The following is a 12835-nucleotide window of genomic DNA, read 5'->3' on the forward strand; positions in this document are numbered from 1 at the left end:
AGAGTCCCTGAGACTTGCTCAGGGATGGACAGGAGGCACGAGCTGAGGAGGAAGGGGAGGAGGAAGGGAAGCGTGGAGAAACTCTGGGAGGTTAAGGACATACTCGCTGTCGTATGTATCTGGCTACAGGCTTGTGTTGCTTGGTTTTGAAGGCAGTAGAAGAGGTTGAACCCAGGACCTCAAGCATGCTAGGCAAGCACTCTACAAGTACTCTGAGCTACAGCCTCGCCCTCTTTTTCTGTTTCTTGTGTTGTGGAGAAGCTAACTCCAGGGCCTTGTACAGTGCATGCTTTATTATTGAGCTAGATGTCCAGCCCCAGCTATATTTACCTTGTTTGGGTAAGTCTAATGTTGATTTCATGAGGTACCCATGTCAAAATTATTGCACAAACTTTAGATATGTGCAATGTATTGGATGACAACTGTACATTAGTAAGGCTGTTAAAATGACCTAGCACTAATCCAGTGGTTCTCAACCTTGCTAATGCTGAGACCTTTACCACAGTTCCTCGTGTTGTGGTGACCCCCAACCATACAATTATTTTCATTGCTACTTCATAACTGTAATTTTTGCTACTGTTAGGAAATGTAGTGTAAATATCTAATATGCAGGATATCTGATATGTGACCCCTATGAAAGGGTTATTCAACACAAAAGGGGTTGTAACCCACAGGTTGAGAACCACTGCAATAATCCATTCTTAGCTAAATAAGCACTTATATTTTTAAATCCTGATGACTGAACTTCCAACTTGCTACTTTAAGTAGAAGCAAACCCACATTTCCAGAATATGAATAATCTGGCATGAGCTGTATCAGTCACTTTACATGTGTTAACCTGACTACCATTATCTTAAAGCTACTAGTTGTAAACCGGAAGTGGGAAGATAAAAAGGATACCACAAAACTCTAGAAACCAGACACTGTCTCTTCTTTTTCTACTTAATGTTTTAGTGTCTACAGATCAAACATATGGTATCATCAATAACCAGCAGATTTGAAATCTGAACCCATCAGAGGAATTTTCCTTTTGTTTTGTTTTGTTTGCTTTAAAACAGGGTCTCACTATGTTGCTCTGGTACTCCCAATAATAACTGTCTTAACTTGTAATCCTCAAGCCTCAGCATCAGAAGTGCAGCACTACACTTGGCTAAAATCTATACACTTAACTAGAATTCTCACTACAGTGGAAGGTTAACACTGGATATTTAAATTTTATGTTTTTATATAATAAAATTTTAAAGGAGAAAGAACCTTTTGCTTTTTAATAATGTAAGGAGTTTAAAAAAAATGAAAAGTGAGCTGGAGAGGTGGCTCAGTGGTTAAGAACACTGGCTGTTCTCCCAGAGGACCCAGGTTCAAGTCCCAGCATTCACATGGCAGCTCATAACTGTCTGTAACTCCACTTTCAGAGCATCTAACACCCTCTTCTGGCTTCCTTGGACACCAAGCACACACATACTATGCAGACATACATGAAGGCAGAACATATGAAAAATAATTGTTTCTTAATGAAAAACAATGAAGAGGACATCTTCAAAGACTTTTAAATGTTGACCACTCTTCCAGACCTTTGCCCTGTGAGTAGGGATCTGTAAGGACCACACTAAAGTGCTGCAGAACAGTAGTGTCAAAGGGAGACAGGCCATGTCTGGAAACACTTTTTCTAAAGGGAGTTGCTACTTTAATACCTGGATGTACAGAGTTCTATAAATATCCCCAAGGAATAGCACTTCTGATTGGTCCAATACGTTCTGTGTAATTAACCAACTAAGTAGTTCCCTCTTTGTATTTACTTAAATCCCTACTGATTTCCAAAAAGGATTTAAAATGCCTCTTCCAACTACAAAATAGGATACCAATTGGCAAGCCTCTAAGGGTTCACTCATTTCTCTCACTCATTTTCTTAGAAATCATATTAATCTTATTTTAAATAAAATAACTGTAACTATTTAAAAATAAAGAATATTTTTATTGAAATTTAAATATTGGAGCTGAAATTTGCTCAGAAGCAAAGTGCCTGCTAGCACACTTGAGTCCCAGGTTCGATTCCTAGCCCTACAGCAGAGGGAGAGAAGAGAACTTAAAACCAAGCTTAGCATTTGGGGTCCATCTTTTAGTATGCATTATGACAAGCTCCCAGAAGCTGGTATTCTGACACTTCAGACTTGAATATTGCCATGAGAGATTTTTCTGTTCATTTAGCAGCATCTAGCATACTATATCTAGTAGCAACTCCTCACAGAAGAAGTGTTTCCAGACGGGTGGTGGTGGCAGCACTCGGGAGGCAGAGACAGGTGGATCTCTGTGGGTTCGAGGCCAGCCTGATTTACAGAGTGAGTTCCAGAACAGGCTCCAAAAGATACACAGAGAAACCCTGTCTTTAAAAATAAATAAATAAATAAATAAATAAATAAATAAATAAAAGTGTTTCCAGACATGGTCACTGTCTGCTATTGGCAAAGTGTGTCTAGTCAACGAGGTCTTCTACTCTCTGGCATATGTCTGTAAGAATGCTCAAAATCTGAAAGTCCTGAAAGATATTTTCTCCAGTGATTTTCATTTTTTAAAAAGAGTTCTTAAATTAATAAAGCAAAAAAAAAAGTTTTTTTTCTTTTTAAGTATTCTATTTTCAAACAGAGGAAGCTAGTTCTACAAAATATCCAACATGTGTGACATTTCATGTTTCCCAAGTTAGGAGACACACACATAGAGAAAACACACACAGACACACACACACACACACACACACACACACAAAACCACAAAAACCACATGCCAAAGAAACATAAAGAAATCTATCCTTAATCAACCATGGCAGTTAGTTTAAGAAATCTCAATACCCTGTTGTAACTCAGCTTTTTAGTTCTGCATTTATGCAGTCTACAGCTTGTCTCAAGTGAGTGTCAAGTTGCACCAAGTGTCCAGTTTCCAACTGCCATTATTTTGTAATCCATCTACATTCACGATGACTTTGTATGTCTCAGACGTATCTTTTCAGACAAATCTGGCTTCAATGACAACTCCAGGATGAAAATAAAATGTTAAAAACCTCTACCATAGTTAAATGGTTTCCATAAACTGGATTAAATTCCTTTCTCATTATACCACAGGAGTAAGTACTTGTGATTAGCTGTCATACATGTAGGAAGGATGAAAAACAAATTAAGAGGCACAAAATCTGGATTTCATTTTTGATTTAGTCTCCCATCAGCTTAGTAGAAACATGGCCTACCTTACACTTTCTCGTTTGCACACAAACACACAAAAAGGCAATAAGATCTCTATTTTTAGACAGATTGCAAAAATCCATTATAGTAATTCATGTGAAACCCTTTGTAGACAGTAAAGCACCACACAAATGTTGGGTATTACTAGTGGTGTCTTGACACACTAAGGAAATATATCCCTGGAACAGGCACACTACTTATATGTTTAAGTCACTTTCCAACGTAGGCAGTCATTAGGAAGACAGTTTGAGATGAGAATCCAAGCATCTGGGCTCTAACCTCAGACATGTATGCTATTATTCCGTACATGGGCCCTGGTCAACTTTCCTTTTCATCTCAAATTTCCCCACTGGGGGGGAAAAAAGTACAGAACCAAAAGTTCCATAAGTACACAATCCTGTCCTAATCAACGTTATCTATCACCAAGTATCCAAAACCCTCCTTTTAACTTTATGTTCCAAACTCAGCTCGGTTTGGTCTTTGGAAACACGGACGTTGAAGACGGCCGACAGTAAGAAAATTTTAATGAAAACTGAATTCTGTACAGTTCTCGAGAATCTCGTCCTCTAGAATTGGTCTTCCCTTCTAAAGGGCAGCAAAATGAAGAACAGTGTGTTGGAGAGCAGGGCGGGGTCCTTCCCCACAAACTTCAGGAACCACCCACTTCCCAGAGAGGTGTAACTCCTTCCTCCCGGCCCTCACCTGCCAAAAAAAAAAAAAAAAAAAAAAGCTTGAAAGACTACGGGTTCTACTGCCCGAGCGAGCATGTTGCTTTTCTGTCCTCTTGGGTGGGGATGGCAGCAGTCATCTGGCCCACACGCCCTCTAAACACCATTAACCCACAACAACACCAAGTGTCCCTGAAGTCCCATCAAGGACTTAAGTTTCTAGCCTGACGCTCGTTGTATTTATTTTATCTATTTTATTTTTGTTTCAAAAGAGAATTCAGACCCCGAACTCCAACGTGGGTCTCTTGTGGGTCGGTGCTGACTGGTCTGTGCCAACTGCCAAGCTGCCCCCTCCCTCCCCACCCGCCCTCCTGCCCTCCCGCGCGTGGGCAGAGGCGCCGCCGGCCCTCACTCCCGACCGCGCTAGGTCGCGAGGGCGAACCCCGGAGCTCGCGGGGGTGACGGGCCGGGGCGGGACAGCGAGGCCGAGGCGTCGCGCACACACACACACACACACCCCACCGCCCACCTCACCCCCAGGTCGCTCGGCTGCTCACCGATGACGATGCGCAGGTGCTTGAGGCGGGTCAGCGCGTCCTTCTTGGTGTCCAGCACCTTCTGGGTGGACTTCTTCACGTCCCCGTGCGGCTTCTTGGAGAACATCCTGCGGCCGCCGCGGCCCCTCCCGGCCGGGTCCCCACGGCCCAGCGCAGGCGGTGGGCGGGGAAGGAGAGGCTAGCCGCGGCGGCTCATGCGCTCCCCCGCCGCGCGGGCCCCGCTGCCAGGCCCGCCTCCCCCGCCGCCGCCGCCGCCGCCGCCGCTGCACGGAACCTGCGGCCCCGGCTCCAATATGGCGGATCGGCCCGGCGCGCTGCAGCGACGAGGAGACGCGGAGCGGGGGCCGCCGCTGCTGCCGCCGCCGCCCAAGCCGCCCAGGCCGCCGCCCGGGCCCCACAGCCGCGGAGATGGAGCGCTCCGCCGCCGCGCCACTCCTCTCCTTCCCCTGAGGCCCCCTGAAGGTTGAAGCTTCTCCAGCAGCTTCAACCGCGCAAGAGGCCCAAACCCAGCCGTGTGGGTGATGGAGTTTCACGACGCTGCCGTCGGTGGCGAACGGTCCCCGTGGCAACCGCCTTCTGACGTCGAGTGCTCGTGACGTCACGCTAGCGTGAGCTCATGCCGGCCGCTATAACCTCTTGGTTGGTTCCTCAGAACCTGTGTTAGCACAACTGGAGGAGGGCGAGGAAGTTAAGGAGGGTGTTCTTTACCGTGTGCTCGGTGTAAACAGCAGTTCCTAGAGTTTTTGTTTTGTTTGTTTGTTTTTTTAAGATTTTTTTCCTCTCCACTCTTTAAATCACTCCTGTGGAGGTAAACGTAAGAGTAGATGTGCAAGGCCAGCTTGATACCAGCTCTGAAGCCTTGGCTGTAACGTCATTTCGCTTTCTAGTTTGGATTCTTCCTGTGTTTTGCAAACTATTCACTTTCTAATTTGGATTTTCCCTGTGTTTTTGCAAAATCATGATTTAAAAATGTACTGTGCCTTAGAGATGCGTAGGAGTGTGGTACATCCTTTTCCTTTAAATTACCATGCACATGGATGGCTAGGGCTACAGCTTGCTGGTGATCTCCAGTGCCAAAAAAAAAAAGAGAGACATAAATAAACAAAATATCTTGTACGAGTCCCACCATGTATCAGAGAGAAAACTTAAGAAATCTGGATGATTGTAAAGGAAGGCTGTCTTCGCATGTGAAGTACTCATATACATCCAGAGGAAAATCTGTAGATTGTGAGTAGAACAATTAACTGTGTGTGAGTGCTCTTCTGACATTCCAGCATTTAGGAGGTGAAACAGAATTCAAGGCCAGGCTCAGCTACATTACACCATGTCTCCAAAACAAAGCAGGACATAGAGAGAAATGAAAAATATGAATAATAATCACAGGATTATACAACTCTTGCTTCCTTGTCAGTGTCTGCTATGGAATAATTTTTTTTGTACACTGTGAAGATGTGTCTTTGCCAAGGCGCCTTCTGATTGGTTTAAAAAAAGAGCTGACTCCGCCTATAAGTATCTCTCTCTTTGCCCATCCCTAATGCCCACGCACTTACTCATCTGCCTTCTGTCACTCTGAATTCATATTTGTTAGAGGTTTTCGCTTGTATTTTTCTTTAAGAGATTTTTAAAGATTTATTTTTATTTGTTTATTTGGATTTTCGAGAAAGAGTTTCTTTGTGTAGTCCTGGCTGTCCTGGAACTCACTCTGTAGACCAGGCTGGCCTCAAACTCGGTGATCTGACTGCCCCTGCCTCCTGAATACTGGGATTAATGTTGTGTACAACCACAGTCCAGCACATTTATTTATTTATTTACTTCTTACTTACTTACTTTCTTACTTTTGGTGGTTTTCCTGCCTGTATATCTGTGTGAGGGTGCTGGATCCCCTGGAACTGGAATTACAGACAGCTATGAGCTGCCACTTGGGTGCTGGGAATTGAACCCAGGTGCTCTGGAAGAGCAGCCAGTGCTCTTAACCACTGAGCCAATTTATTTTCACTTTAAACTCCCTCCCTCCCTCCCTCCCTCCCTCCCTCCCTCCCTCCCTCTCTGTCTCGGTGTGTGTGTGTGTGTGTGTGTGTGTGTGTGTGTACCTACACACACATGAATGCAGGTGTCCTTTGAGGCCAGAGGTGTCAGAGACCTTGAAGCTGTACTTTTCAGGCAATTGTGAGCCACCCAGCATAGGTTCTGGGAATCAAACTCTGGTCCTCTGCAAGAGCATATTCTTCCTTAACTACAGAGCCATCTCTCCAGCACCCTTCTTTTTTAAATTTTACATAAAATCTACAGAATCCTATTTTTTCATCCAGCTTACTTCATTCAACATAACATTTTTAACAGCAATGCATTATGTTATCAGTAATACTTGTCTTCAAATAGAAATTCACCCGTGAGTACGACAGCGTGAACTCTCAAGAGTACCTTAGGAAGAGGCAGGAATTAATAGGAGGCTTCTGAAAAGTAACAAGATACATAAAAATGTATATGTAATCTGATTCAAAAGTTCTGCTTCTAGAACTCTTTTTTTTAAAGCATGTCAGAAATGAGGGGAGAAAAGTCTTTGTAAAATATTAAAACATGATTTATAAGTGTATGAACTGATGGCATGATGGCTCTGTGGTACGGTTAAGGGCAAGGCTTTTATACTGCAGATATGACAGAACAGCCAGAGGCATCTGGAAGAGTCCAGAGAAGAGAGAGAAAGTAGTAGACTGAACATGGCCAGCAGACTGGGCCTGCCAGGGGAGGGGCAGAGCAGAGACTGATGTGAGAGGGCCTAGCTCACTGTGGGTGGTACCACTCCTGGGTACATGAGCTTGAACTGCATGAAAAAAGCAGGCTGAGCAAACCATGGGGAACAAGCCAGGAAGCATCATTCCTTCCTGGTCTCTGCTTCAGTCCCTGCCTTGAGTTCCTGCCTTGAGTTCCTGCCTTGAGTTCCCTTCTTATAATCGGAAAGAAACCTTTTCCTCCACAAGTTGCTTTTGGCCATTGGTGTTTATCGATAGAAATCTAACTAGGCTAGCCATACAGCTATGAAAATTGATCACTGTGAACACTCTCTAGAATGTTTCTATTAGTATACACTCAAAGTTCTATCTAATAATGCATCACACCGTGACATTTCAGACATATACATAACGTAATGCCATCACAGTCACCTCTTACTTCCCTTTCTTGCTTCCCACTCCTTCTGTTCCTCTGCCCAGCTAGTCCCACTCTCCTTTCGTGTCTTTTTAATGTGTGTGATTGTAAGAAAGAAGAACCTCACCCTGAGCGGGAAAATGAGAAAAAAAAATATTTTTTCCCTAAAGATAAGCAAAAGCACAACAGCTTATTATAAATCATTTATTCATTTATTTTTACTTTATGTGTATGAGTGTTTTTCCAGCATGCAGCTAAGTACACCATGGACATGCAGTGCTCTCAGAGGCCAGAGAGGATGCCAGGTCCCCTGGAACTGGAGTTTCAAGCCATCATGAACCACTATGTGGGTGCTGGGAACCGAACCCATTAAGTGCTCTTAGTAGCTGAGCCATCTTCTCCAGTCCCAGCAAAACAGTTTTTAATATATGATTCTACAGAATAGGATGCCAGCACAGGAGAAAGGCAACATGGCTGGCATGCTGATTGGCACAAAACAGTGTGTGTTTGTTTGTTTGTTTGTTTGTTTGAATCCTGTATGGCAAGAAATCCTTGCTCTCTCTTTCTGTAGGCTGGCACTCTAGAAAGATGTGATCTTCATGCTCTCCTAGTGCAACACCCTTCCCAAATTCACCATCCTATTGGCTCAGACAACTGCCTGTCACTTTCCCCATCTTAGAGCTCCAAGGCCAGCAAGTGCCAGCCTCCAGCTAGCAGAGAGGGGGACATAGCACCGCCTGCGAACTTGTGACTCTGATGGCCTCCAAGGGCACCTCTCGTACTGATACCGAACCACATCATTTATCTTTCACACAATCCAATGCATCGCATTAGGGTTATTTACAGTTTGAGTAAGAGTTTGCTGAAAGGCGCATCGGGCAGCTTACCAGTGACTAGACAGACCACTGAAGAAAATGTCTCTCCATCCTTCATCAAGCATTAACTGCATGTAAATTCTCAAGGAGGGTCAGGGCTCAAAAAAACTACTGTGGCTGTGTGTTGATGGGCCCAATGTTCTGCAGAGTTTAAGCAGGTAACCAGGGCTAATGTGAGTTCCAGAGTACATGTCATATCCTGGCCAGCATTCCAAACCTCTCCCACCTGGCCAGGCTTAGAGTCCTTCCACTGCTTCTCTGTTGGGAGCCATGCGGCCGAGTTTCAGACCAGTATCTGAGTGCTTGTCCAACAGGTCTCCCGGTGAGGCCAAAGCCCACGGGGACAGGCTCACTTAGCAATGACCAGTGGACTCCTGCATGCTCTCTTCTCTCTTTTAATATTGATGATTCTCTTGGTGATTTTAGTGACATTTTGTCAATCATACACGGGACAGATGTGATCATTCCTGGAAACCCCATTTTTTTTCTCAAATATTTTCCCCTAAAACTCTTTGGGAACTGACACTTCTCAGGTTTCTTGTCTGGGGATACCAGCTGTCACTCCAGACTTCAGGGACTGTTCTGGTTCAGTGCTGAGAGGATCAGAGGCAGATCTCCCCTCTGATTGTTGTTCCTGAAAATACTTGCCTAGGTCTATCACCTTCCAGTCTAGCTGCGGCTGGACCTTAGCACTTCTCCAGTGGTTCTTGTCTCCCTTTAGGGAGCAATAACGGGTGTCCGGTAATAGCTGGGCAGTGCTTTGATAAGTTAGGAATCTGCAATAACTGCTGGCCACTGAAACAGACAGTTCTCCTACTAAAGTTGACAGCAGCATGTCTATGTGCATAAACATAGCTATTTAGAAGTAGATTTGACAGTCACACCATGCCCATCTAGCAAAACAACAGTAGTTTCCTTAATGAGGGCCATGACCCCCTCAGCCACAGGCTTCTGAGTGGGTTTCCCATGTGAACTTCCTCCTGTGGAGAAGCCGTCGAATACAATAAGAAAGCTAGGTGACTGCTCTCAAAACAGGCTCCCCACTGTTGCATCAGTGGCCTCATCTGGCCTGTCCAGTTAGTTTTGTTGCAGTGTCCAAAACTGAATAAGGCTATTGATGACAATTCTCCCTCAGAAGCCTGCGTTACCCCTTCCAGCCTTGTGAGAGCTAGGCAGCGGGGTGGGGTTGGGGGCGTGGCTTCCAGCCCAGTTCTAGCTGGATATCTGCATCTCTACAAAAAGAATATGCTGCTTTTACAAAAAGTGTGGGGTTTTTTTGGTTGTTTTTTTTTTTTTTAATTAAGAGAATCTAGTGCACTCACCTTTTGTGTGTATTCATGTGTGGGTGGTTCACGCACTATGGAGACAGAAGGCCAACAGTTGAGCATCTTCCTCAGTTACTCTCCACCATTCATTCATTTATTTACTTTCTTACTTATTTTGAGGCAGGGTCTCATTGTGTGGCCCTGGCTGGCCTTGAACTCCCAGAGATCCACCTGGCTCTGCCTCACAATTGCTGGGATTAAATGGCATTCACTGCCACACCTGGCCTTCACCTTATTTTTTTTTTAATGTATTGTTATTATTTTTTAATTATATGCATGCGTGTGTATCTGTGTACTGGTGTGTGCACATGAGTGCAAGTGCCTTCTAAGGCCAGAGGTGTTGGATCCTCTGGAGCTGGAGGTAGAGGGTTTTCTAAAGACTAGTCATGGGTGTTGGACAAACTGAGGTCCTCTGCAAGAGCAGTAGGTGTTCTTAATCACTGAGCCATCCCTCCACCTTATTTTGGAGACAGTGTTTTCACTGAACTTGGAGCTCACTTACTCAGCCAGACTGGCTGGTCAGCAAGCCCCAGGATCCTCATGAGCCCACCTCCCCGCCCTGGGACTACAGGTGTATGTTGTCCTGCCGAGTTTTTGTAGATAGGTTCTAGGCATTGAACTCTGGTCCGGGTACTTATACAGAAAACACTTAAAGGATTGAGAGGTCTCCCTCGCCCCCAGTCTGCCAAATTTAAACTAAAAAACAACAAGTTAAGATGTGCATGTAAGAGGAGAAACTTCTTGAAAACAAGTAGTGTTTAAAAATAAATATATATATAGGGTTGGGGATTTAGCTCAGTGGTAGAGCACTTGCTTAGCAAGCGCAAGGCCCTGGGTTCGGTCCTCAGCTCCAAAAACAAACAAACAAACAAACAAACTTTATATCCCATTGCAGCATAGAATGTTCATTGATTTTACAATTAGATAATGGATTATTGTTAAGCTAAGTGTGGTGGCATACACTTGTAATCCCAGCACCGAGGAGACTGAGGCAAGGATTGGCATGAGATTGAGGCCAGCTTTGCTGTAGATGGAGGATCTGTCTTAAAAACTCTATGACAGCAACAATAACAGCACACATCAAGGCAGGATGTGGTGACACAGGCCTGTAATCCCAGGATGAGGAAGATGCCTTGGCTACACAGCACGTTCCAAAAAGGAAGTGGAAGTAAGGCTGGAGGAAAGAAGGGAGAGAGAAGAAAAAGAAAAGAACCTGGATTATTAACTGCTAGATAGCAGGTGGTCTTAAATTATTAGGCACTCTCGAATCCTGTGTCTCTGTCTATGCCTAATTTTCTTTCCTGAGATGAAAACTGTCCCTCACTAATCAGGGACTCTGATTTTCTTTAAGACAGCCATTCAAGACTATTAAGATGCCTCACGTAGGTAAGGACACTTGCTGCCAAACATGACAGAGAACATGAGTTCAATCCTCAGGGCCCACAAGGTGGAAGGAGAAAGCCGACTTCCTCAAGTTGTTCTATGACCTCCACGTGTGTGCCACAGCGTGTGTGTGTGTGTGTGTGTGTGTGTGTGTGTGTGTGTGTGTGTTTCTAACCTTTGCCATCTTTTCCAATTCTTTAGAGCAATTAAGAAAATCTAATATGCCTTTTTTTTTTTCTTTTTGGTTTTTGGAGACAGGTTTTCTCTGTGTAGCTTTGTGCCTTTCTTGGAACTCACTCAGTAGCCCAGGCTAGCCTTGAACTCACAGAGATCCACCTGCCTCTGCCTCCCGAGTGCTGGGATTAAAGGTGTGTGCCACCACCGCCCGGCTAATATGCCAATTTTAAACTAAACAAACTAGTATGTATGTGTGAGACTAGAAACTCTCAGGCTGGAGATGGAGTGGGGTTGGTAGAATGCTTGGGTAGCATAGGGACCCATGTCTGTAATCCCAGCACTGTGGGGGTAGAGGCAGGGAGATCAGTAGTTCAAGGTCATCCTCAACTACATATTGAGTTATAGGTGAGCCTGAGCCAGTAAACAAATAAATAGTTAAGTAAATAGAAACTCTTTAAAAACAAGAGGTGTTTTACAAAGTATTGCTTCTGATCTACTAACTCATCTTTCCTTGTTGGGTATAGAGCGCTAATGCTAGCATGTTTTCAAAAAACAAACCAGAATTTTTTTTAATTGTATTTGTAGGCATGTGTCCTGTGCACATTAGTGTGAGTGTGTAAATGTGTGTTCAAGTGCAGGCCAGAGGTTGGTCTCAGGGGTCTTCTATCATTTTCCATTTTCCAGCTCACTGATTGGCTAGGCTGGATGGCCATTGAGCTCCAAGGGTCCTCCTATCTCTGTTCCATCCCAGCACTGGGTTCCAGAGCATAAGACCAGGCCCAGGGTTTACAGCTTTCATGTGGGCATCCTAACTCAGGTTCCCATGCTTGTGTGTGGAGCACTAGCCATCTCCCTAGCTATCCAAAACAGAACTTCCTTAAGGCTTCTTTTCCCCTCATGTCTAATCAACTACCACGTCCTGAAGATCCCACTTCCCACAAATAGCTTTGTTCAGTCATCTCAGCTCACTATGTAGCTGGAGTTGACCTTGAACTCCTTCCTGAACTTCCGGCCCCTCCATATTCTGAATGCTGGAATCACAGACATGCCCCCACCACACCTGGTTTATGTGGTGGATGGGCATCCACCAGAGGGCTTTGTGGATACTCAATAGAATTTGGGGAAGTCCACTCCTTTTAAAGAACAATTAAGAATTAAAATACTACCCAAAGTACTATTTTCTCTTTGGAATCAATATGTGATTATCTAGGGGCAGGAGATGTAGCTCAGTGGTACAGTATTTGCCCTGCAAAAGAAAACATGCACGTGCGCGCGCGCGCGCGCGCACACACACACACACACACACACTGGATGTATAGATACAAGCACATACCATTTTGGGGACTAGTATATGGATTTAGGGAATTTATAGTACTTCCTGTTCAAAGAACCAAACCCACACAAAAGACAGACTCCAGAGAAACTAAATATAAACATATCTAGGCTTTATACCTTGTTTCTACTTCAACATGATTA

The 12835-nt window shown here is 44.4% G+C and overlaps 1 protein-coding gene across 16 annotated transcripts in view; it reads right to left on the minus strand.

Moving 5' to 3' along the window:
- The window catches only part of Ralgapa1 (Ral GTPase activating protein catalytic subunit alpha 1), a 212136-nt gene extending 207498 nt beyond the window's left edge, over window positions 1–4638 (minus strand). For all 16 annotated transcript variants that reach the window (XM_036205956.1, XM_036205953.1, XM_036205958.1 and 13 more), the window contains exon 1: window positions 4456–4638. In XM_036205956.1, coding sequence (XP_036061849.1) covers window positions 4456–4561 — 106 coding nt within the window. In that variant the 5' untranslated portion in view covers window positions 4562–4638. The remainder of the gene's footprint in view (window positions 1–4455) is intronic.
- Between the last annotated feature and the right edge of the window lie 8197 nt (window positions 4639–12835).

This window comes from Onychomys torridus, chromosome 14 (genome assembly GCF_903995425.1).
Source record: "Onychomys torridus chromosome 14, mOncTor1.1, whole genome shotgun sequence".
Lineage (NCBI taxonomy): Eukaryota > Metazoa > Chordata > Mammalia > Rodentia > Cricetidae > Onychomys > Onychomys torridus.